The sequence below is a fragment of the Phyllobates terribilis genome, unplaced genomic scaffold, assembly GCF_046119375.1.
Source record: "Phyllobates terribilis strain yellow unplaced genomic scaffold, ASM4611937v1 Scaffold_4__5_contigs__length_816908805, whole genome shotgun sequence".
NCBI classification, from domain to species: Eukaryota; Metazoa; Chordata; class Amphibia; order Anura; family Dendrobatidae; genus Phyllobates; species Phyllobates terribilis.
In genome coordinates, this window is record NW_027362764.1 from 150,578,621 (window position 1) to 150,604,946 (window position 26,326).

General features: G+C 47.4%; 1 protein-coding gene across 3 annotated transcripts in view; it reads left to right on the top strand.

Moving 5' to 3' along the window:
• TMEM196 (transmembrane protein 196) overlaps positions 1-26,326 on the top strand; it is an 88,691-nt gene that overhangs the window by 28,750 nt on the left and 33,615 nt on the right. For 2 of the 3 annotated variants that reach the window (XM_073676538.1, XM_073676539.1), the window contains exons 2-3: positions 10,870-10,926; positions 14,231-14,470. In XM_073676538.1, the coding sequence (XP_073532639.1) occupies positions 10,870-10,926; positions 14,231-14,470 (297 nt within the window). Of the gene's footprint in view, positions 1-10,869; positions 10,927-14,230; positions 14,484-26,326 lie in introns of all 3 variants that reach the window. The other variant, XM_073676540.1, reaches the window with a different exon arrangement.

Below are 26,326 nucleotides of genomic sequence, written 5' to 3' on the forward strand. Positions count from 1 at the left end.
CACAGGAAGCTGCCAATCAGTGGTGTGGGTGGGTTATACACACCTCAGCATTTTGACCACTGCTAGATCTACAGAAGAGAAAACAGGGATTCTATAAAAACTGCACCAAGCAGCCCAGTAAATGACACATCAATGGAATCAGACTCTCTGCCCCTACATCATACTGCTCTTAGGTTTACAAAGCAAAAACCTATTGACAGATTCCCTGTAAGGTTATTTTTCTAATGGATATATTTTATATTGTAGGCTATGTATTGCTTTATCAGGAATATTCATCATGTAGAAATATTGCTCCATGCTATGCATTGGGTTTAGTCACTTGCACGCTGCACATTCCTCTTTCCAAATAGAGCACCGTAGAGCGACCATGGTGACCCTATCCTAAACTCTCATTTTAAAACCTTACCATTTGTCAAGTGACGTGCATGTGGATAAGGGCAGAGAAGGACTGAAACCCGGCTAGTGGACACGCAGCCATGGGAAACTACATGAATATAATGTCCAGCTAAAAAAAATGGCATTTATATGAGCAAGGCATAAGCTTTCAGTAAAGGGAACATTTCCTGATTACATCCATTCATTGAAAACTGGTCTACATCATATCCTATTGACACAGGCTCATGACACATTAAAAGACAGAGCTTTGATATGTTAGATGAATTGTATACCATTGAGGTAACATGTCGTGATCGTCACAGGATTTAAAACTTTGAAATTTGAAAAAAAAGGAGGAATTTAAAAAATAAACTATATTGCTTTAGCTTTATTTATATTAAACCAGGACAAATAAGCATAAGGGCTCGTGTAGCACCCTGAGGATTCGGCTGCTACAGGGGTATTGCACCTCAACCCAGAGGTGTGATATTCCACTCCCGGGTAAGGATGGAGTGTGGATCTGAGCTCGGTAGGCTGCATGCACTACACACATCCCATTTCCGAGGAGCAGACCGACGGTACTCCCACTTAGAAATGTGCAGGTACGACCGAGTCTGTTCCTGGCTGGAGTGGGAGGGGGGTGGTACATCCCAAGTAGTGTAGGGGCAGATAGGGGGAGCAGCCTGGGTAAAGTTAGGAGCTCATTGGGTGCTGGTCACCTGAGCTCACACATAGAGGGTGTATATAAGGTGGGCACCATCAGAGATCAGGGTCAGATGCAGAGGATCAGATGCAGAGAGTCAGTCAGCTGCAGAGAACAAGTCAGGAGCAGAGGAGAGAAGAAAGACAAAGACCCAGAGTGAGAGAGGAGAAAAGAGAGAGACCCAGAGCACAGAAGAGAAGGACTCTGAGATCCCAACTAAAAACACCGGGTGAAGAGTCGGCATCAGGGTACCGGAACCCAAGCTGGTGGGGGTAAAAACATTCCCCAGCCAGAGACCGGAGACCGTGGGCAGCGTCTGCCACGGTCACCCATCACATCCACCCCGAAGGCACACCACATGAAGGGTCAGGGAACCCAGGGCCAAGGGTGTCCCAACAGAAGGCCCGAGGGAGCTGGACCTAGGTGGATTACTGGTGGGGACGGCCAGAGAACGGGACAGAAAGAGAGCTCAGGGCCACGCTCCGGACTTGTTTGGGGGTTGGCTGGATCCAGGACCTGGTGGACGCAGCACGGCTCGGGTGGTCACTAGCAGCTGGAGTGACCAGTACAACATCTGCAGTAAGTAAACACCCTTAACTGCACAACCCGACTCTGTCTTCACTGCCGTCTGCACTACACCACCACAACCCCCATCCTCTGCGCCTGTCCCCTCTGAGGCTATACCCCTCCCGTTGGGGGTTATCCCACCAAGCTGCGCATCCACCATCAGCCTCAGCGGAACCTGCTGCAGCGGCGGCCCCAGTGACCGCATCACAACGGGTGGCGTAGTCGACACAAAAGAACTCTTAATAACATCTGTAGGACTGCCACATAACTCTGAGCTTGACGCCCTGGGCACGGGCCGGGTCACAGCCGCTCGGAGACTACAAACCCCCCCATCTGATCCGGTGCCGGGTATTCCCCTCAAAAAGGAATATGTCCCAGGGGGCGCGTCAACTTTGGCGTAGTCGGCAGGATTACGTGCCCGCAACACCCGGGTACTGCGTGCCTGAAGAAAGGTGCAAGTTTACCTCAGAAAGAAGTCTCCTGCCGGTTCCGGAGGGTCCACGCCATCGGACTCCATCACCAGTCGTTTCCCGCCGATTGTCCGCCATTTCCAACTTGTTCCCGCCATCTGCAGAGTTTCCCGCCACTGGGCGACGCTTCCCGCCAAAACCGCAGATTTCCCGCCTTGGAAGAGCAGCGGACGCCATTATGGGCGTGCCAAAGGAGGGCGAGAGGCCGCCTCCCATCGTGGGCCAGGACAGAAAATGGCGCCAAAAGTGGAAACCGCCCCCACCAATAGAGACTGTGATGCTGGAGGTGTCTGTCAGCGTGAAAGAACTACCCCTGGAGCTGACAGTCACCGAGTTGCCCCGGGACCGCCCTCGAAGTGGGAGGAGACGAAAGAAAAGAACGAAGATGGGTGCCGCCTGGAGCAGTCTGGAGCGAGCGCACCCGGAGGCAGGAAGCCTGGAGAGGAGCAGCAGAAAAGCTCACCCGGAGATGTCCAGAGAGCAGAGCAGCACCGGCCCGCTGGCCAGGAGCCTGCTGGAAGAAGAGCAGAGCAGCACCGACCCGTTGGTCAGGAGCCTGCTGGACACCACGACCCCACTAGGCCTAGTGGAGGTCCTTGCACAGCTCCCCCGAGACCGGGAGTGTGCGCAGACTGCCCTGGAGGGCCTCGCACGGAGGATGGCCCGGGTACAGCGCGAGATATTGGCGGAATGGAGCCGGGAGATGGCCCAGCAAGCTGAAACCAAGACGCAAGTTGAAACCAAGACCCGGAGCACGCCAGCCGAGATGAGGAAGGAGACCGCCTCTGAGGATGGCGCGGGAGGACCCAAGGCCGGAGACGGCGCCGAGGAGGGAGCCGAACGCATGGAGGCAGGTAAAGGGGACGCCTATACCCCAAGCCGTGACACCGCCCACCTGCCCCAGCTCCCCGTCGCAGAGCCCGAAAGTCCCCCTGCTGTGCCCGAAAACGCCATGTCACCGACGCAGACTAGGCCCCAACCGGAAGCCGCCGCCGCGACCCCTGTGACGTCACACACCTCGACCCCGAGCGTGACCAAGCAGGAAGTACCACCAGCCTGGTCGCAAGGCCTAGTACCCCCGGGCGCCGCAATACCAACAGCGCCCCCTACCTCCGCGGAGCCTCCGGCCTGGCCGCAAGGCCAGGTAGCCCAGGGTGCCGCCGTCCTAACGGTGCCCTTCACCTTCCAGGTGCCCCAGGCCTGGCCGCAAGGCCTGGGCAACCCGGGCGCCACCACCACCGCGCCCGCACCCGTAAAACCAAGGGTGCCACACCTGGGGGAGGACTTGTTCAGCCAGCTCACATGGCCGGACGGGTCTGAAGTTACCACCAGCTACAAGCAAAGAGCAGGAGGAAGACGCCGTTGAGTGCGGCAGAGCAGTAGATGTAAATAGTTACCCGATCGGGGTATAAAGAAACTGAAACTGTTGCTACATATATATAGTCCCCGTTGGGACCAGCTGAGTGAACTGTTCACCCGTTAACCCCTTAATCCCACAGGCTGAGGACTGTGAGCAGCCATTCCTTTTCCCTCCTTACCTGGCCGAGGACTGAGAGCGGCCAACTTCCCTTGTATATAGTTGCGCGTCCTAAAGCGCCCCCTACCGGTTTTATAGGAAAACCAGTTTTTCTAAGAGACTGTCGCACTTTTCCCGGACACACGTTGCACAGTGTCCGGAGGAGGAACCAGAAACAAGAGACGACGAGAATGTTATATGAAAAGTTTTATATATATATGATGTTTTATATGTTTTATATGTTATGAAAAATTTGTATGTTTTGGTGATGTTTTATGTTTTTCAGCCCGAGGACGTGCTGTGATTTACCAGGGTGGAATGTAGCACCCTGAGGATTCGGCTGCTACAGGGGTATTGCACCTCAACCCAGAGGTGTGATATTCCACTCCCGGGTAAGGATGGAGTGTGGATCTGAGCTCGGTAGGCTGCATGCACTACACACATCCCATTTCCGAGGAGCAGACCGACGGTACTCCCACTTAGAAATGTGCAGGTACGACCGAGTCTGTTCCTGGCTGGAGTGGGAGGGGGGTGGTACATCCCAAGTAGTGTAGGGGCAGATAGGGGGAGCAGCCTGGGTAAAGTTAGGAGCTCATTGGGTGCTGGTCACCTGAGCTCACACATAGAGGGTGTATATAAGGTGGGCACCATCAGAGATCAGGGTCAGATGCAGAGGATCAGATGCAGAGAGTCAGTCAGCTGCAGAGAACAAGTCAGGAGCAGAGGAGAGAAGAAAGACAAAGACCCAGAGTGAGAGAGGAGAAAAGAGAGAGACCCAGAGCACAGAAGAGAAGGACTCTGAGATCCCAACTAAAAACACCGGGTGAAGAGTCGGCATCAGGGTACCGGAACCCAAGCTGGTGGGGGTAAAAACATTCCCCAGCCAGAGACCGGAGACCGTGGGCAGCGTCTGCCACGGTCACCCATCACATCCACCCCGAAGGCACACCACATGAAGGGTCAGGGAACCCAGGGCCAAGGGTGTCCCAACAGAAGGCCCGAGGGAGCTGGACCTAGGTGGATTACTGGTGGGGACGGCCAGAGAACGGGACAGAAAGAGAGCTCAGGGCCACGCTCCGGACTTGTTTGGGGGTTGGCTGGATCCAGGACCTGGTGGACGCAGCACGGCTCGGGTGGTCACTAGCAGCTGGAGTGACCAGTACAACATCTGCAGTAAGTAAACACCCTTAACTGCACAACCCGACTCTGTCTTCACTGCCGTCTGCACTACACCACCACAACCCCCATCCTCTGCGCCTGTCCCCTCTGAGGCTATACCCCTCCCGTTGGGGGTTATCCCACCAAGCTGCGCATCCACCATCAGCCTCAGCGGAACCTGCTGCAGCGGCGGCCCCAGTGACCGCATCACAACGGGTGGCGTAGTCGACACAAAAGAACTCTTAATAACATCTGTAGGACTGCCACATAACTCTGAGCTTGACGCCCTGGGCACGGGCCGGGTCACAGCCGCTCGGAGACTACAAACCCCCCCATCTGATCCGGTGCCGGGTATTCCCCTCAAAAAGGAATATGTCCCAGGGGGCGCGTCACTCGCTCACACAAACGTATAAATCGGATGAGTGCAATGCAAGAAAACATTATACAATGATTCAGTGTTCATCTGCGAGTTTTTTCTCAGCTTGGATCAGACTGAGAAGAAAATAGCAGCATGCTGCGATTGTCTGCAGAATCAGATCTCACTTGCCAATGCAAGTTAATGGGTGCGAGAAAAAAATCGCACGGCACAGTGTCATTGGGATATATAATCAGTGCTTTGCGTATGTAGTTTTCTGCACTTGTATTTAGCTAATAAAAAAATAAATGAAAAAAATGGCGTGGGGTCCTCCCTATTTTTAATAACCAGCTAAGGGAAATCAGACAGCTGAGGGCTGGTCTTATTATGCTGGGAAGGGGCCAATAGCCATGGATCTTCCCAGCCTATTAGTATTGGCCCCCAGCTGCCTGCCTAGCCTTTACTGGTTATTAAAAATGGGGGACCCTGAAAAAATGACATGGGGTCTCCCCTATTTTTAAAAACCAGCAAAGGCTAAGCAAACAGTTGCAGGCTGATTTTAATAACAAGGGGAGCTCCATGGATATTGACCCCTTCCCAGACCAGCTCACAGCTGTCTGCTTTCCCTTAGCTGTTTATTAAAAATAGGGAGGACTCCACGTCATATTTTTTACATTTATTCCTAAACAGCTGTCAGATAAGCTCATCAGAGCTTATTAAATATCTGATGGCTATCTATCTGTCTCTATCTATCTAATGATCTATCTATATCAGTATATAAGATTGCTTTATTAGTTAGAAAACTAGCTTTAAATTACATAGAGAATTACAATATGTAAAAGATGATGTTAAAAACGCATTGCATATGCATTTCATACAGATGTCATATGGATACTAGGTAACAAAAATCGCATTGTAATCGATGTGTCTGTGTGTCCATCAATGAGACACCCATTCCATCTGTTCTTTGTAGATTTGCGGCTGCCATTCTTACCATGTTATCATTGATTTGTATCTTTGACTGTAATGACTTATTTAAAACATACCTGCCTATTATACATCTTCGCAAACCTCTTTGAGACAGCCATCCAAAATGTAATAAAATAACCATTTTCTGGTTTAGATGACCTCTCAAAGAGGATTTCCAGTATGACAGAATTGGCATATGATATGATGGAAAGGAAAGTTTTATCACAAAAAATCTAGTATAAAATGTTTTTAATTATTTTGACTTTTATTTAATTTGTTCCAACTTTGTAATATAGTTGAACATTTCAGGATGGATCTGGTGGTTTTAACGATGTCATGTGTCCTGTAGCTACATGTAGCTATAACTGGAGCTAGTTATAGCCCTTGTCACAAAAATGGGCAAGTTTAAATAAATTGGCATGAATGAGCATCACATACCCTGATGCGGAAAGTCATCGAGGGAAGCTAGCGGGGTTCATCATGCAAGAAAACTGGAAAAATTACTAGTCTCAATAATTTCATTTTTTTTAAGCAATAACATATAAGTGAATACTCTTCAGCATTATTAAAACTTCCAGAAAACACCTTTAAGGTTTGGTCTTTATCCGAGAGGTAACTACAGTATTTTGAAGAGCTTTTACTCCACTTACAGGAATTAACAAATTGCCAGCACTAAATCTCGAGGCTGGAACCGTAATATTTATGGTATTTGATATTTGCTTATATAATTTAGTTTTCAGCATAAGTATACAGTACAGTGCATAGTTTTGGCTATAAGAAAGATAAATAACACGTATTGATCTGAGTTAATATGGATCAATAGACTCCAGGGACTCATTTCACGGTCCAGCGGAAATGACCATCTTAATTTTAACCCGTGTAACTTCAATAAACAGATAATATATTGCATCATTTCACTTACTCAGCTTGTTGTTCAGCTAAATCATAATCATGCATATTATTCTGGTCTGGACAAACCTTTACTTTAGGTTCCATCATGGCCAGGAATATCTGACATCAGCAGCTGAACCTAAATTTAATTTTCCTTGCTTATCAGAGGAGGTGCAATATTACACAGCGTCTCATTATTAAAAAATAGCCCTGACACTGAATTTAAGATCCACTGGGTTCCAGAATGAGGACTTCTTATTTTATTATTTTAGTGGCTTTTAACCCTAAATAAGCATGGTACCAATTAGGGTTCCCTCTCAATATGCTGAAAATGCCCTAAGGAACTAGACAACCTTTTAGTCGTATGTACATATAGTGGGGAAAAAAAGTATTTCGTCAGCCACCGATTGTGTAAGTTCTCCCACTTAAAAAGATGAGAGAGGCCTGTAATTGACATCATAGGTAGACCTCAACTATGAGAGACAAAATGAGAAAACAAATCCTGAAAATCACATTGTCTGATTTGGAAAGAATTTTTTATCAAATTTTGGTGGAAAATAAGTATTTGGTCAATTACAAACAATCAAGATTTCTGTCTCTCACAGACCTGTAACTTCTTCTTTAAGAGGCTCCTCTGTCCTCCACTCATTACCTGTAGTACTGGCACCTGTTTGAACTTGTTATCAATATAAAAGACACCTGTCCGCAACCTCAAACAGTCACACTCCAAACTCCACTATGGTGAAGACCAAATAGCTGTCGAAGGACACCAGAAACAAAATTGTAGCCCTGCACCAGGCTGGGAAGACTGAATCTGCAATAGGCAAGCAGCTTGGTGTGAAGAAATCAACTGTAGGAGCAATAATTAGAAAATGGAAGACATACAAGACCACTGATAATCTCCCTCGATCTGTGGCTCCACACAAGATCTCACCCCCTTGGGTCAAAATGATCTCAAGAACGGTGAGCAAAAATACCAGAACCACACGGGGGGACCTAGTGAATGACCTGCAGAGAGCTGGGCCCAATGTTACACAGGCTACCATCAGTAACACACTATGCCGCCAGAGACTCAGATCTGGCAGTGCCAGAGACTCAGATCTGGCAGTGCCAGACGTGTCTCCCTGCTTAAGCCATTACATGTCCGGGCCCGTCTGAAGTTTGCTAGAGAGCATTTGGATGATTCAGAAGAGTATTGGGAGAATGTCATATGGTCAGATGAAACCAAAGTAGAACTGTTTGGTAGAAACACAACTCGTCATGTTTGGAGGAGAAAGAATGTTGAGTTGCATCCAAAGAACACCATACCTACTGTGAAGCATGGGGATGGCAACATCATGCATTGGGGCTTTTTCTCAGCCAATGGGGCCATATATCTTGAGATTTTGAGTGCAAACCTCCTTCCATCAGCAAGGGCATTGAAGATGAAACGTGGCTGGGTCTTCAGCATGACAATGATCCCAAGCACACCGCCAGGGCAATGAAAGAGTGGCTTCGTAAGAATCAATTCAAGGTCCTGGAGTAGACTAGCCAGTCTCCAGATCTAAACCCTATAGAAAACCTTTGGAGGAAGTTGAAAGTCCATGTTGCCCAGTGACAGCCCCAAAACATCACTGCTCTAGAGGAGATCTGCATAGAGGAATGGTCCAACATACCAGCAACAGTGTGTGCCAACCTTGTGAAGACTTACAGAAAACATTTGACCTCTGTCATTGCCAACAAAGGATATATAACAAAGTATTGAAATGAACTTTTGTAATTGACCAAATACTTATTTTCCACCAAAATATGAAAAAAAAAATTTCCAAATCAGACAATGTGATTTTCAGGATTTGTTTTTTCATTTTGTCTCTCATAGTTGAGGTCTACCTATGATGCCAATTACAGGCCTCTCTCATCTTTTTAAGTGGGAGAACTTGCACAATTGGTGGCTGACTAAGTACTTTTTTTACCCACTGCATAATTGTGATCTTTAGGGGCAAGTTATTGCTAGTGTACCAAGTCCCTCTCTGTATGGTCCGTACGCCAAGTGTAACTTGTATAGGATTATGCAAATTGTCTCTTCAGAGAGCAAGAGAACTAGAACTCTAGTGCCACCTATACGAAGTAGCAATCCTAAAAGTCAATATAGACCCTTTAACGATCCTTGTCACATGACTTAGGATAATAGCCAAAACCAAAATCTCAATTTGCAGGCACTGTGTTTCAGGGTACTGACTTTTAGAATAGCTACTTCCTATAGATGGCACTAGAGTTTTAGTTGTCTTCCTCTCTGTAGGGACAATTTGCATATTGCCCAGAGGAGCATTGCGGCTTAAAAGTCTCCTCACCTTGACACGCTTAACATGTCACTCTCCTCAAGGAGACACGTTACCCCTTGGATACTGTACAGAATTAGAAATTCATACTAAGTGCTCGTTTTATTGGTGCTGGGACTTTCATTATTTCAGGAAATCTTTTGTCTGATTTATGTAGCTAGTAGCTGGAAAAATTATAATTAATATGAGAATATAACATTCCAATTTTCATGACTGTTAGTATGAACATCTCAATCCTCATGACGTTTGAGGTAATCTTATAAGTTTCTGTATGCCAGTAGTAAATTTTGAGCTATTAACCTTGGACTCGACATAGAAGTATATCTATGTCATTATTGTAATGAGAACTACCAGCCACTGTATGAAGAAGGGTCATGAACCTCCTGGTCTTCAAAACAAATGATACCTAACTGAAAATATTAACAGTTGACCAGAAGGTCCATGACACCACTCCGTGCAGGCATCTTACCTCTTACAACAATCTTCAACAAACTAAAGAGAAATGTAGTGAAGGTCTAAATGTAAGAACCGACCATGGCTGCATGTTATATCTTCTTATGAAATAATACCTAAGTACAATGAAAGAAGTATATACCTTTTTCTTCTTTTTTCTATTGACATCCATTTCCATTTCTTAAAGGGAGTCTGTCTTCAGATTAAAGCTGCTCGAACCACAGTCAGCATGTATCAGACAATTGGCTGGGCAGTTACAGCCAGGTAGGTTTTCCTCTGAAATACTCAGGGATTTCAGAGTAACATGAAAAGCTGGCCGGGAACAATGGATCCAAAATGACAAGTCTGCCCCAATCCCCTACATTGACAGGTCTCGCCACATGAGTGTACATAGGGAGAGCCCTGTCAGTCAAAGTTATTGGGGAAGAAACCTGACTCGGATTAGTTTTCGCTTAAACCCTGCAGCATTTCAGAGTAAAACCTACAGTACCTGGCTGCCATCGCACAGCCAGTGTTTGATTCATTCTGCCTGTAGTCCGGGCAGCAAGTATTTGATGATAGGTTCCCTTTAAAAAAAATGGAAGGGAAATATAAATTAAAATAGATTTCATAATAGTGTCCAAGCCCTACATACTGTTGAAAGGTACGAAACAAAACATCTGCAGGCTAAAACTGAATTTTTTAGTTCTTGCCTGAAGATTGAATTTTTAAATGTTGCTAAATCAGAACCCATGAATGTTTAGAAAGTGGTTTTGTAAAAATGATAAAAATAGTATTTGGATATTGCACCTCATGTAGAACATATCCTGGATATTAAATAGCAGGACTGTAAGTTTTATTACTTACAAAATCTGTAGGTTTAAGTTAATAAACAATCCCAGTTCTGATAACTAAACAAGAACTGTAAAGCCACAGGTTGGACAACAGTCATCCATTCCTCCAGTTACATTGGTCAGGTAAACCATTATCACACCATTCTTGTATTTTTAGCTATATTCTTTGATTGCAGTTACATACAATAAATATATTTGTATTTTCCTAATATTTTTAATAATTATGATTTCTCAATTTTTTTCATTTTTGTTTCATTGCAGTTCCTCATTTGTGGAGTTTGTGGAATCTTCTGCGCCAAAAAGAGATCAGGACTCATAGTAAGTGCCTAATATGTAACGCATATTCTATGTAAGATGAACAACGAGAGAAGCAGGTGGTAGAATTTAGCCAGTTCTCCCAAACCTGATGTTAAAAGCCAGTTCACAAAACCAAGAAGCGGCATACTGACACAGTCGTCTAATAAAGGTATCAGTTTTGTGCATGTTCTGTACACTAAGGGCCCAATTCAACAAGAACAGTGTTGTTCATGATGGTCTTGATGAGGGGGTGTGCTGGAGTCAGACGCCTCTGAAACGTGCCTCTTCATAAAGCTGGAGCCCCTAATGAGTGGTGTTCACCTCTGTGCGCTATGTCAGAAATCGTACTACAGTCTGGTACTGGAGCGAGATTTCTGGCATAGGGAATGCCATGTCAAGAATTAGACAAGCTGCACCCCTGTCCCACCTTAGCTCTGCCCATTTTGTTGGAGTTGGGAGAAACTGGCGTGTAAAGCCTAAAAGTCACAAAAGTTCTGTGCAACTCCAAGTTGCGCCTAAATTTTGCAACTTTTCAAAGCTTTTACGCCATGTAAATTTAACATGTAAAAATATTAGAATTATTTTTTTTTAAATATTTATTATATTTATATACAGTATATACAACTAGTGATTAGGGAACCCGAACATAAAAGTTTGGGGTTCGCACCGGACAGTTAGTGTCCGTTGCTAAACTCCGAACACAGACTTCTCCCGGAAATCCGTTGCAATGTTCAGGGTTCCGGGAGAGAAGAGAGAGATTTTTTTCTAGCTCAAAAGTTCGAGTCCCCATTATGGGGTTCAGCTTCTGGTTAAAGTTTGGGTAGAGTTCTGGTACCCGAACCGAACCTTGTAATAAAGTTTGGGTCGGATACCAGAACCCAAACTTCCACGGGTCCGCTCATCCCTATATTCAACACATCTCTATCTTCAAATTCCCTATATAACTTCAGTAGCTGTGCTGATTCATCTTACCTGTCCGAAAGAAGCGATTATGCTCTAGGTGCTCTGAGCATGGTCTAATTGCCCCCATAAACATTAGATATTTGTCGATGAAGCATCTGGTGAGTGGTGTTCACCTACGTGCGCTATGTCAGAAATCGTACTACATCGTTTGGCCGATAGATACCTCTCTTAACTCCCCCATAGACAGTAATGCTCGCACCAGCCAAGCGCTCTTGTGTTCTCTATGATGAGCCACTTGCAGACTCCTCCGAAGTGACTTATCTTCTAGTTTAATAAGAGGATCAGCTGTTGAAATTCCAATGGCTGGAGGCGACTTTCTTGCAATATCATTTTTCTGGGAAGAGTGGTCAGGGAAGGGGTTTCCACCCATCCTACTAATATACTCTAATGTATATGGAGAATATACACTGCTCAAAAAAATAAAGGGAACACTTAAACAACAGAATATAACTCCAAGTACATCAAACTTCTGTGAAATCAAACTGTCCACTTAGGAAGCAACACTGATTGACAATCAATTTCACATGCTGTTGTGCAAATGGAATAGACAATAGATGGAAATTATTGGCAATTATCAAGACACCCTCAATAAAGGAGTGGTTCTGCAGGTGGGGACCACAGACCACATCTCAGTACCATTGCTTTCTGGCTGAAGTTTTGGTCACTTTTGAATGTTGGTTGTGCTTTCACACTCGTGGTAGCATGAGACGGACTCTACAACACACAGAAGTTGCTCAGGTAGTGCAGCTCATCCAGGATGGCACATCAATGCGAGCTGTGGCAAGAAGGTTTGCTGTGTCTGTCAGCGTAGTGTCCAGAGGCTGGAGGCGCTGCCAGGAGACAGGCCAGTACACCAGGAGACGTGGAGGGGGCCGTAGGAGGGCAACAACCCAGCAGCAGGACCGCTACCTCCGCCTTTATGCAAGGAGGAACAGGAGGAGCACTGCCAGAGCCCTGCAAAATGACCTCCAGCAGGCCACAAATGTGCATGTGTCTGCACAAACGGTTAGAAACCGACTCCATGAGGGTGGTATGAGGGCCCGACGTCCACAGATGGGGGTTGTGCTCACAGCCCAACACCGTGCAGGGCGCTTGGCATTTGCCACAGAATACCAGGATTGGCAAAATTGCCACTGGCGCCCTGTGCTCTTCACAGATGAAAGCAGGTTCACACCGAGCACATGTGACAAACGTGACAGAGTCTGGAGACGCTGTGGAAAGCGTACTGCTGCCTGCAACATTCTTCAGCATGACCGGTTTGGCAATGGGTCAATAATGGTGTGGGGTGGCATTTCTTTGGAGTGCTCGCCAGAGGTAGCCTGACTGCCATTAGGTACCGAGATGAGATCTTCAGACCCCTTTTGAGACCATATGCTGGTGCGGTTGGCCCTGGGTTCCTCCTAATGCAGGACAATGCCAGACCTCATGTGGCTGGAGTGTGTCAGCAGTTCCTGCAAGATGAAGGCATTGAAGCTATGGACTGGCCTGCCCATTCCCCAGACCTGAATACGATTGAGCACATCTGGGACAACATGTTTCGCTCCATCCACCAACGTCACGTTGCACCACAGACTGTCCAGGAGTTGGCGAATGCTTTAGTCTAGGTCTGGGAGGAGATCCCACAGGAGACCATCCGCAACCTCATCAGGAGCATGCCCAGGCTTTGTAGGGAGGTCATACAGGCACGTGGAAGCCACACACAATACTGAGCCTCATTTTGACTTGTTTTAAGGACATTACATCAAAGTTGGATCAGCCTGTAGTGTGTTTTTCCACTTTAATTTTGGTTGTGACTCCAAATCCAGGCCTCCATTGGTTAATAAATTTGATTTCCATTGATGATTTTTGTGTGATTTTGTTGTCAGCACATTCAACTTTGTACAGAACAAAGTATTCAATGAGAATATTTCTAGGATATCATCTAGGATGTGTTATTTGAGTGTTCCCTTTATTTTTTTGAGCAGTGTATATTCTAAAATGAAACATATCACCAGTAAATTAATATGTTCTTAAATTGTTTGGTAATCTACTTGTCACAAAATGTTAAATTAGTTAAAGTCAGTTTCTGTATGGTTTCGTTAGGATTTAAACCACTTCAGTACAACCTCATGGGATTATCTTTATGTGGTTAGTTTTGCAACATACTTTTAAATCAGGATCAACACTAATATACTGTATATCTATTGCCTGCAGTTTTATTCAGTTTTGGAAGTAAGTGAACCCCATTGGGTCTTAGGTCAGTTTCACTCTTCAGGTTTTTATTTCTCATACCTTAAAAAATTGTCCTTTTTTTAGTGTACTGGACCCGTTTTTGGTCTATATGTCAGTTTTATGGATGTTTTTGTTTCTTTTTCTCCTGCAGATGATTCTTTTTTCTGCTTGCTGCATATGTGGACTTATCGGAGGCATCCTAAACATTCAGTTTCTGCGTGCCATCAAAAGATCCTCATTACATGATGCTTCATTGTCCCTTGCATGTATCGGTATCAGCGGCTGCACTATATCTACGTGGCTTACGTGTCGCCTAGCCAGTTATGAGCAAAGGAGGATGTTTTTGGAAAGAGAACATTCACTTCATCACTCCCATGAAATGACAGAGAAGGTAAAAGAACTCGGTAAATAAATCTTTTTTTATGGGTCATTGCTTTAAAATGTATAACTTAAAGGAGCCCTTCAGACAAATGTAATTACATTTTAGATGCCTTAAGAAAAGTGTGTGCGCCTGAACTAGCTGAGACCCCAGCCACCTGGTATATTGCTTTCAGATCTTACTTTCGTGAATGACCACGTGGGACCATGTGGCCGCATACATGGAAGATTAGTTGTGGCTCTGGATGTGGCCATCCTAGTCAGTACATCTGTTAAATAGTCTAAAGTGAAAGGTATCTGTAATGTGGCCATGTTCATGGGCCTCAAATTTAAATGTGGTACATATTATTGCCTAGGCTGGGGCTACACCGCAACTTTGGCCAAGACACAGGTAGTGCATCCAAAGATGTCTATATGCTGCTGCTACATCGCAGCATAATACAGGCGAAAAGGAGTCACAATGCAACCCCTAGGGTACTGCAACCTCAAAAAGCAAGTCATAAAACTGTAACTGGTTCTGACTACTTGTGACTTGCTTGTTATGATGTCGGTACCCTGAGGTTGCAATGTTACCCCAGTCACCTGCATTTTGCTTGCATGTAGCAGAAACATATGGAGATCTCTGGCCCCATGATCTGTATTGAGGCTCCAGGCACTATGTAGCCCCAGTCTTAAAGGGAATCTGTCAGTAAGATCAATCCCCCCACCTCAAAAGCATACTGTAGATTGGTATATAGGTCTTTGAAATGTAAATCCAATGAGACCTTTATACCTTCTACTTGTTCAACTCTAGAATACTTTACATTTTCATTCGTGTGTAAATGATGCATCAAGTTCTCTGGGTGTAGAAGAGCTTTTCAGGAGCCACTCCCTCCTGAGCACCCAGCATCAACCTATTGATTGATACTGCAGACCGGAACAGCCAAAGAGTTGGAAACAATGGCGCACCAAAGTATGTGACCACATGCTGCCCGGCGTCTTGATTTCACTGTTATATGTAAACGGTTAATATAATGGCACCGGACCATAAGACGCAACTGGGTTTTAGAGGAGGAAAATATAAAAAAAAATGTAAGCAAAAAATGTGGTAATGATGCACTGTTAAGGGGGAGGAGGTCTGCTGCTGACACTGTTATAGGGGTAATGTCCCCCAATTCTGTTAATATCCCCCATCCTGGTATACATGGCCCCCTCCTTCCTGTTATATGTGGCCCCCATCCCTATCCTGGTATGCATAGCACTCCTCATCCTGGTATGCATGACATCCCTCATTCCCATTCTGTTATGCATGGCACCCCAATCCCCCATCCTGGTATGCATGGCACCCCTCATCCCCATCCTGGTATGCATAGCACCCCTCCATCCTGGTATGCAAGGCATCCTCTGATCCCCATCCTGGTATGCATGGCACCCCTTGATCCCCATTCTGGTATGCATGGCACCCCTGATCCCCATCCTGGTTTGCATGGCACCTCATGATCCCCATCCTGGTATGCATGGCACCCCCTGATCCCCATCCTGGTATGCATGGCACCCCCTGATCAGCATTCTGGTATGCAGGGCCACCCTCATCCTGGTATGCATGGCACCCCTCATCTTGGTATGCATGGCCCCCTCATCCCTCTTCCTGGTATGCATGGCCCCCTCATCCCTCTTCTTGGTATGCTTGGCACCCCCCCATCCTGGTATGCATGGCACCTCCATACCCATTATGCTGCACACAAAAAAATAAACAATTATACTCACCTTCCTCCCCTCTGCTCCAGCACTGCTTCCCATACTGCTGCCAGCACTGATCTCACAGTGTGATCCGCACATGATGTCACTGCCATGCGCCCTTACACTGTGAGATGGTCTGCCGGAACAGTCACTGCTCCCCACGCCGGGACACTCTTCTTGATAGCTCACACACTGTAGCCGCAGCGCAGCTCCTGCTGCGGCTTGGTGGTGTCATGTGCCCGCTATTAAAGAGCATGAATATTAACTACTCCCCACGCCCATGGTAGTGGGTTGTACTGAATATTCATGGTCTTTAATAGTATAAGACGCACCCCCTACTTTCCTCCAAAATTTTGGAGGAAAAAAGTGCATCTTATAGTCTGAAAAATACGTTAATTTCTTTCTTTCACCATTCATACAGTAGTACTGAGTCTTAGTGCTGCAGGTGCAATGATGTCACTAGACTGAACCTGCAGTGCAGAGCCTCAGTCTGCAAACTGCACTGACCAAAACAGAGCATTAAGGGAACATGGCAAAGTATTTTTAGTTAATTTGTTACTTTTAATTGTCAGTCAGTATTAGGGGGAAACTGTGGGGCCACCATATTGTGTGTGGGAAACTGTGGTTGTCATCATACTGTGTGGAGAACTGTGGAAGCATAATGCTGTGAGGGGGCTGTGATGGCGTGATACTGTGTATCACCATACTTAAAGAGAACCTGTCGTATAGAAAATGCTAATAACCTGCAAATATGAGGTTAATCTGCAGGTTAATAGTGTTATAAAGCTGAACTTTATTTCTTCCGGCAATCTCCGGCTTTCAGTCATTATGCAGGGTTGACTTTAGTCACAGCTCAGTATGTAATGAGCGGTGGCTGTAACCATGCCCCGGCACTGACTGACAGCCAACTCAGCAGTGCATCAGTACAGTCTTTCCTGTTTCAGTAGTTTTATGTTTACCTCTATTAAGGCATATTGTCCTATTTTTCAAAGAGTGTCTTTCACCAAATTTTTCATGTTGAACAGGATACACTGCATATTATTGGCTACACAGCAGAATAAAATGATTTTTTTTGTTTTAATTTCACCTGTTTCAGAGATTTTTGCAATCAAAGTATTTGTCACCTAAAGAGTTAACTTTTGTTATGTCAAAGTGGGTGTTATAAAATTGTTTTTTTCTGGGGGTGTGTACCTCTTGTATAAGGTTGACTAATCATAAGCAGACAGCGACAATCAAAGGAAAAAAGGGCACACCCCACCATTGTTTAGAGCAGGTTTCTCAGTTTGTGAGATGTAATAATGTAGCCCTGATCTCCTGGTCTAATATCTTGCATAAGTCAGTATGTGGGGAGGGGCAGTGCAGCTGAGTTTAGCTATGTCATATTACCATCCCTTCTGTCTGTAGAGGAGAGCTCAAAGTGTCAGTGATCACATACTGTATATGTATGCTATGCTCAGGAAACTTGTAATCACTCTGCAGTGAGAACAGGGCTGTCATATCTTACACAGGAGCAAGCAGCCTGTGTTGGGCTACTCCTGTGTGAGATGAAATGACACCCTGCTCTGATCTCACTGCAGAGCAATTAGAAGTTGAACACAATAGACATAAGTGTGATTACTGACACATCTCTGGACAAGCAGTGTGGGGGAGGGGTAGTACAGCAGAGCTTACAATGATATGAAAGGAGGAGCGCTTATAGATGGGTGTGCAATGTAACACAGGTAAACTCAGCGGCACTGCCCATTCCCCACATTGACTTATGTAGGAGGTTAGACCAGAATTTTAGGCTGTCATACATCTCACATCTGTGAAACCTGTGCTAACCTATTGTGGGGTCCTGTTCTTCTTTACTTTGTATATTGCTGCTTGCTTATGATTGATCAGCATTATAGAGGGGGATAAATGCACACTCCCATTATAAGCTGTGTGGAAATGGACACTTGGACTTAATAAAAATGAATGGTTTATTCCACTCTGCAGCCACCATTACATCCTGTGTCCATATCAATCTGAAAAATTTTGTGAAAGGCCCACTCTAAGTTATTGCTGTCAAAATATGGCGGACGACTACCAAGTGGTGTTATTTTTTTTAGAAGTTATTACGGTGTTGAAATAATCATACAGACTCCTAGTATGGAGTTAATATTTCACAATTGAGATTTTTGTTTCATTCCCTCTGGCCCAGAAAACGAGTTTTTCAATATATTATAGAAACTCCAAAATAGTACCATAAAAAAGCAACCCATTTTGCAAAAAAAAAAAAAAAATTCAACATCTGCATACAGTTAGAAAAATAAAAGTTCTCATAAACAGACTCTATTATGGCATACAATATACAAGGTGAACAAAGCCATATTATAGTTGACACTCCCCCGGGGCAATGGGGTACTCGGCAGCCGGGCCTATGAATGCTGGGGGGGATATGTCACAGTGGCTGGCCCGGTCCGTGGCCAAGGGCGGTCAACCAAAAAGGGGATTGTAACTTGGATAGAGATAAAAATAAAGTAAATAGTTTGTGACGCCACCTGTGATACCTGGTAAGGTTTACCAGCGCTGCTGCAGACCTCCGGGGGGTGATGGGATGGCAGCTGAAGTGTTTCTGCTCCCCACAGGCGGAGCGGGCCCCCAGGCAGTGGAGTTTGATGGTGGGTTGTGATGCTGGGACCTGTAGTGCAGGCGGAATGGCGCAGCAGGAGTAACTGACAGTGACAGGGGATTCGCTTCAATACCTTTACTGGTGCGGATGTCAGGTACGGTCCAGGGTACTCAGTAGGATGGGTGCACTTCAGGACTAATCCCCAGTGAGCGGGTATAAGGCCTCCTGGTTCGTGTCTGCCTCTCTGTATGCTCCTGGCCAGCCTGCAACTGGGCCTAGCTTATGTGTCGTGCCGTTCCTTCACCTTTCGCTCGGCAGTAGGACCTTCTGCTGGCAACCACTATCCCTGGTTGCCGGGGCCTTAGTGGTTCCTGGTCCTGTAATGGGTCTAGCTTCAGGTCTGCCAAGGACTTGTAGTCCTCCTGGAATGCCGGTGGTCCCTACTGGGTATAAAGGACCCTGTAGGCGTGGACCCGGTGTCCGGTTTGTATATCGGGGTGAGCCTATGATGCTCCTCTGCCCCTTTCAACTCCTCTCTCCTCTCCTCCTTGCCATCGGCCACACTCGGGGCCCTCAGAACACAGCAGCCGCGCTGCGTCTTCACTGCTCTCAGTGGCCACACACTCTCAGACTCTCTGACTCTGTCTGATTGACTCTCTCCTCTGACTGAACTGCCTGGCTCCACCCTCCATATATATATCCCTAACGGGCTCCCTCTGGTGGTATGAGGTGGAAGGGTGGAGGTGTTTGTATGTAATGAGGGCCTCTTGTGGAGAAGTCCATCCATGCACCCTGGGTCCTGTGGTACCTGTGAACAGCAGGGTGCCACATTCCCCCCCTAGTACAATTCAGTACTCCTGGACTGAAGCATTTTGCCAAACAGGTTAACAACAATAACAACAATAATAATTATAATAACAATAATAAAGTTACAGTAAGTCCCGTAACCAGGTGTCCATTTCACCGATGAAAGTGTAACAGGAGAAACACGAGGGACCCACCTGAAAACCCTCAACGTAGGCACTGGGCATGGCTACATAAGTGATCCAGGTGCTGGACCACGTCTTCGGCCACGCCAAACGGGTTTTTGTTCTGTGGTGATTCATAGGGCACTTTGATAAGTGCAAACTGTATACAAGAACAGTTTTTGGCTGCTCACAGTCCTCAGCCTACAAGTCTTTGTACCCTTACGGGTAACAAAATGCACACATTATTGACAGTTTACATAGCAAACAATAGGCAATACCCAACTGGTTAACTATTTACATGGTAGACACTTCGTGCTTATTCCCTAAACCGCCCAGGGATTTGTCCTTGTGTGCTGCTTGTGGACCTTCGTAGCACTGGGGTGTCACTAGTGTCTGTGCGTACCCTTTCTGTTAATCTAGCAGGTGTATGTGCTGGTAGATTATAGAACTGCCTTAATCTCTCTATGGGACTGGCAAGTACACTGTCCACTGGGCCTTCAGGCTCTGTCTCAACGGGTGATCCTCCTCTTACTGGGGACTCTTCCTGTTCCTGAGCAGGTTCTTCTACAGCGCTCACAGGTTCTTCTTGTGGCTGATAGAAGTGTATTACGGGTATAATCACTGCTCCATCAAGTTGAGACCAGTCCGCAGGGAAAGCTCCTAGAACTGTGTGAAGCACGTCTTCCTTGGGTTCTTCCGGTGCTATAGGAGGTACTTCTTCTTCTTGTCTTCAGTAGACTTGGGCACACTTTCAGGTGGTCTCTTGAGACTGTTGCAGTTGTTTTACCTCCATCTTTGCTAATCAGGCAGGTTTTACTGTTGTCAAACTTGGAGTTCAGTACTGTGTAGGGCTCTCTTTCCCACTGGTCATCGAGCTTTTGACTTCTTCTCTTCCGCTTTAGCATTATCTCTCCAGGTGCCAATGGTTCTGCTGGTGCATGTTTATTGTACTGTTCTTCCTGTCTTTCCCTTACTCTGTTCAGACTGTCTTCGACACAGGCCTGTACTCTCCTGTACTGCTCATGCCGATTTGTATCCCAGTCTTCAGTGGACATATCTGCTTCAGGTTCTACCACTCCGAGTTCCAGGTCCATGGGCAACTTTCCGGGTCTTGCTCTCATAAGGTTTGCTGGGGTACAATTAGTAGAACTCACAGGTATGTGATTGTACAGATCTACCAGGTCAGGTAGTTTGTCTAGCCACTGGTTCCTTTCTTCCAAGGGTAAGGTTTTCAGCAGGTCTATGACGATGTTGTTCATTTTCTCACACAAACCATTGGTCTGAGGGTGATAAGGCGTAGTCCAGATCTTTTTGCACCCGTACAGGTGGCAGAATTCTTTAAACAGCTCGGCTTCAAAGGCAGGGCCTTGATCCGTCAGCACTTTGGGGCCTGCAGAAGTATGCTTGGAACATTCTTGCTGCAGTCTCTGCTGTCAGGTCCTTGACAGGGGCTACCACCAGGAACCGGGAATAGTGATCCACCATGGTCAGGGCATAGGAGTAGCCTGACCTGCTGGGTGACAGCTTGACGTGATCCAGAGAGACAATCTCCAGGGGCTGGGTTGTCTTGATGGACTGCAAGGGTGCTTTCTGGCTGCCATAGTCTTTTCTTCTGAGGCTACAGGGCCCAGAATTCCGGCACCACCTCTCTATGAAGCTTCGCATTCCAACCCAGTAGAACCGGTCCTTCAGCAGGGTTTCCAGCTTCTTCCAGCCAAAGTGACCTGCTTGATCGTGATAGGCTGCCAATACCATCTAGATATTTGTCCTGGGTACAACAATCTGCCACACCATTTCATGGGTCTTGGGGTTGACATATCTTCTGCACAGCTTCTCTCTATAGATGAACAGCCAGCTTCTTTCATTCCACAGTTGCTTGGTTTGTGGAGGAGCATCCTTCTCCAGGTGAGAACCTTCCTTGGTGATCAGTCTTTTGATAAGGCTGACAACCGGGTCACTGTCCTGGGTCTCCTTCCAACTGTGGTGGGGTAGAGGATTCAGCGTCCTTCCCTGATGTCTTCTGATGTCGTGTTGCTCATGGACCACTCCGCTTCGGTGGAAAGAAGGTAATTCAACTTCCTCTAAATCATCCACTTCATCCTCGGTGTCTGACTGGTGAGGCATCCTTGACAGGGCATTGGTGTTCTTGTGACCTGCCCGTTACTCGATGGTGAACTGATAATTTGACTGTCTGGCCACCCAACGCTGTTCCATGGCTCCCAACCTGGCTGTTTCCAGGTGTGTCAAGGGATTGTTGTCAGTAAAAGCTGTAAACTTAGTTGAGGCTAGGTAATGCTTGAACCTTTCAGGAAGGTCAGGAACTCTAGCTTGAAGGAACTGTAAATCTCCGGGTTCCTCTCAGTAGGGCGAAGCTTCCTCCTGGCATACGCAATTACCTTCTCTCTTCCATTTTGCTTCTAGGACAACACAGATCCCAGTCCCTCGTTGCTGGCGTCGGTGTACAGCAGGAAAGGCTGGCTGTAGTCAGGGTAAGCCAGGATTTCTTCACCAGTCAGGATTTCCTTCATTACTGCAAAGTATTCATCCTGTTCTTTGCCCCACTGGAATGGAGGACTCTTTCCTCTTTTGGACTGTCCTACCAGGAGGTCTTGTAGAGGTTCTACCTTTTTGGTATAGTCCTTTATGAACCTCCTGTAGTACCCGACCAGTCCCTGGAATTGCCGTACCTCTTTGATGCTTCTCGGTTCAGGCCACTTCTGGATGGCAGTGACCTTCTCCGGGTCTGGTGCTACTCCCTCTGAGCTGACTACGTGTCCCAGGTACTGAACCTTCTGCTTGAGCAAGTGGCATTTAGAAGGCTTTAGTTTCATCCCATACCGGGACAATGCTTCAAATACCTCCGCCAGGTGCTTCAGATGGTCCTCATACGTCCTCGAGTACACGATAACGTCATCCAGGTACAGCAGCACTGTCTTAAAGTTCCGGTGTCCCAAGCAACACTCCATCAGCCTCTGGAACGTTCCGGGTGCATTGCAGAGTCCAAACGGCATACTGTTGAACTTGCACAGTCCCATCGGGGTGGTGAAGGTCGTCTTCTCCCGGTCTTCCTCAGCAACAGATACTTGCCAGTACCCGCTAGTGAGATCCAGTGTAGAGAAGTAATTGGCATCTTTATGTGTTATGCGATTAATGTGTCTATAATCTACACACATCCTCATGCTACCGTCCTTTTTCCTGACCAGGACCAGGGGAACTGCCCAAGGGCTACAGCTATCCCTTACTACCCATGCCTTTTTCATGTCACGCAACATTTCCTTGGCTTTCTGATAATGTGCTTGTGGTATGGGTCGGTAACGCTCCTTAATGGGTGGATGGTTACCGGTGGGTATGTGGTGTTGTACCCCTTTAACCGTTCCAAAGTCAAGTGGGTGTTTACTAAACACTTGTTCATATTCCTGAACCCCTCTGTAAACACCGTGTTTCTGATGGACAGGAGTGGCGTCAGTCCCAACATGGAGCTGTTGACACCAATCCTCCTGCTGAGCTATGGATCGCTGTCCTCCACTGCATCTGGTGGGGTCAAGGATTCCACTGTGTGTATAGCATCATCATTCACAGTATACACTCTAGCAACAGTGGCATACCTTGGCAATTTGACTTCCTCCTCCCCACAATTTAGGAGTCGTACGGGTACCCTCCCATTGTGTACGTCAACTACTCCTCTAGCAGTTAAGAGTGTAGGTCTGTGCTCTGAGCTAATGGGCTTCACTACCGCCTGGTAGTTCTGTCCCTTGAGACCTATTGCTGCCCTACACCAAATCAGCATCTCACTCATTGGGGGAATCACAATGGGTATCGGGTCTGTCACCCGTACATTACCAATCTCACCACCTGTTAGCTTTACCTGTTGCTGATACAGGAGGGCTCGAATCTCTCTCTGGAGCACCTTCCTCTGCCCTAGTTTGGCAGTGTCAACAATCTGTTGGAGTAAAAACAACACTTCTCCCAAACAGTTACCAACAATATTTGTACCAAGTATCATATACGGATTGGTATCACCAGGGTTAGATTCTATGATAATTAGTCCTTGGTCCTTCAGCTCCACTCTCCCCACCTTCACTGTCACGTCCTTAACCCCTACTAGGTTAAGAGGAAGGCCGTTAGAGGCATACACAGAGAGGTTCGGGGTTGGCGGGTGGAGTTCATCTATGGACCAGTACCTTTTGTAGAGGACATCAGGTATGATGGTTACCTGTGAGCCGGTGTCCAGTAACGCAGGTGTAGCTATGCCGTCCAGCACGATGGACAGGAAAGGCCTTCCTCCTACGAACCGGTGGTACCAGCTTGATGGGCCTAGTTGATTTACTCCTGGGTGTCGGCCCTCGGCCCAGGGTTTGCCCCTTTAAAGGACAGTTCCGCGCGGTGTGGCCTGCCTTGTGGCAGCGGTAGCAGATGAAGTCTCCTGGAGGGCGACGTTGGTCGTTGGTCCTCCCACGGGGTGGCGTTGTCCTCCTATGGGGTGGCGTTGTCCTCCTTCTTCTCCTCATCCAGGGGACATCCTCAGGACTGTCGGTGAATAGGATCCTTCCTTCCGGCTCGGGCTCCGTTTGTAGCTGCAGGGTGCTCAGGACAGTGGCCAGGGTTTTACTCAGCTGACGCACTTCAGAGCGCAGGTTGTCCAGCTCGCTAGGGGGCACTGTTTGCATCTTTGTTTCAGCCGTCAATGAAGGAGCAGTGGGTGCTGCGTGCGCTGGGGTGGCCCCACCCTGGTAATGCTGGATAGCAGTCCCTGATGTTTCCAGGGGCTGAAGGCCCTTGATAGCCATGTCCTTCAGGGTGTCAAAAGTGGCATCCGGATGATCTAAGGCCCACCACCGTACGGTTCTGCTCTCCTCCTGGGATCTCAACCCCCGGATGAATTGTTCTGTCAGCATTTTATTCTCATCTTGTATACTGGCCGGACTAACCTATTTCAGGGCCCGCAAGGCTTCCTGTAAGCGCCAGGCATAGTCCCGGATACTGTCCTCAGGTTTCTGGGTACAGTGGTAGAACCTCATCCAGAGATCTGTCTCAGTGCGGTTTTCAAAGACAGTTTGCAGTCTGATTCCTGGTCTGCGGCTGGCCAGGTTTCAACTTCCCGCTCTGCAGCACCAGTCAATTGTCCCAACACAACAGCGGCTCTCTGTTTATCAGTCATTGAGTACATATCCAGTACACCGCATATTTTCCTTTTGAATCCAGACACAGTGTCTGGTTTGCCATCATACTGGGGAAGCCATTTTGCTCCAGGGATATACGGCAGAGCCATGGGTATCAACGGAGTCATGACCCCTGCTGGTGGGGCGGCCGCTCCGGCCTGTGCAGCGCCGGGCACAAGTTGAGCATCGAGAGCGTTATCCGGTGCTCCGGCGTCTTGCTGGTCGTCGGCCATGGTTGCGCCCCCCTAGTGAATCGTAGCCTACCTCCCGCTTCTTTAATCGGGTAGGCCACAGCTCCGCAGACGACGGTCTCCTTCCAGGACCTGACGCTTCCTGGTGCTGCGTCAGAGCGCGAGGCGGGGCTTGAGTTTTGCGCGCTTCCAGCAGTCACGCCTCTCCGGTTCATGCAGTTACGCCCCTCTTCTTCCCGCACGGCGAGGTGGTAATGGCGTCGATGTTCACCACAGTAAAAACACAGTTGATATAAGGCACACAGTACCCGGTTGCAACAGGCACGCAATCCTGTTTGTGACGCCAGAAGTTGACGCGCCCCTGGGGCAATGGGGTACTCGGCAGCCGGGCCTATGGATGCTGGGGGGGATATGTCACAGTGGCTGGCCCGGTCCGTGGCCCAGAGCGGTCAACCAAAAAGGGGATTGTAACTTGGATAGAGACAAAAATAAAGTAAATAGTTCGTGACCCCACCTGTGGTACCTGGTAAGGTTTACCAGCGCTGCTGCAGACCTCCAGGGGGTGATGGGATGGCAGCTGAGGTGTTTCTGCTCCCCACAGGTGGAACGGGCCCCCGGGGCAGTGGAGTTTGATGGTGGGTGGTGATGCTGGGACCTGTAGTGCAGGCGGAATGGCGCAGCAGGAGTAACTGACAGAGATACGGGATTCGCTTCAATACCTTTTCTGGTGCGGATGTCAGGTACGGTCCAGGGTACTCAGTAGGATGGGTGCACTTCAGGACTTCTCCCCAGTGAGCGGGTATAAGGCCTCCTGGTTCGTGTCTGCCTCTCTGTATGCTCCTGGCCAGTCTGCAACTGGGCCTAGCTTATGTGTCGTGCCGTTCCTTCACCTGTCGCTCGGTAGTAGGACCTTCTGCTGGTAACCACTATCCCTGGTCGCCGGGGCCTTCGTGGTTCCTGGTCCTATAATGGGTCTAGCTTCAGGTCTGCCAGGGACTTGTAGTCCTCCTGGAATGCCGGTGGTCCCTACTGGGTATAAAGGACCCTGTAGGCGCGGATCCGGTGTCCGGTTTGTATATCGGGGTGAGCCTATGATGCTCCTCTGCCCCTTTCAACTCCTCTCTCCTCCTTGCCGTCAGCCACACTCGGGGCCCTCAGAACACAGCAGCCGTGCTGCGTCTTCACTGCTCTCAGTGGCCGCACACTCTCAGACTCTCTGACTCTGTCTGATTGACT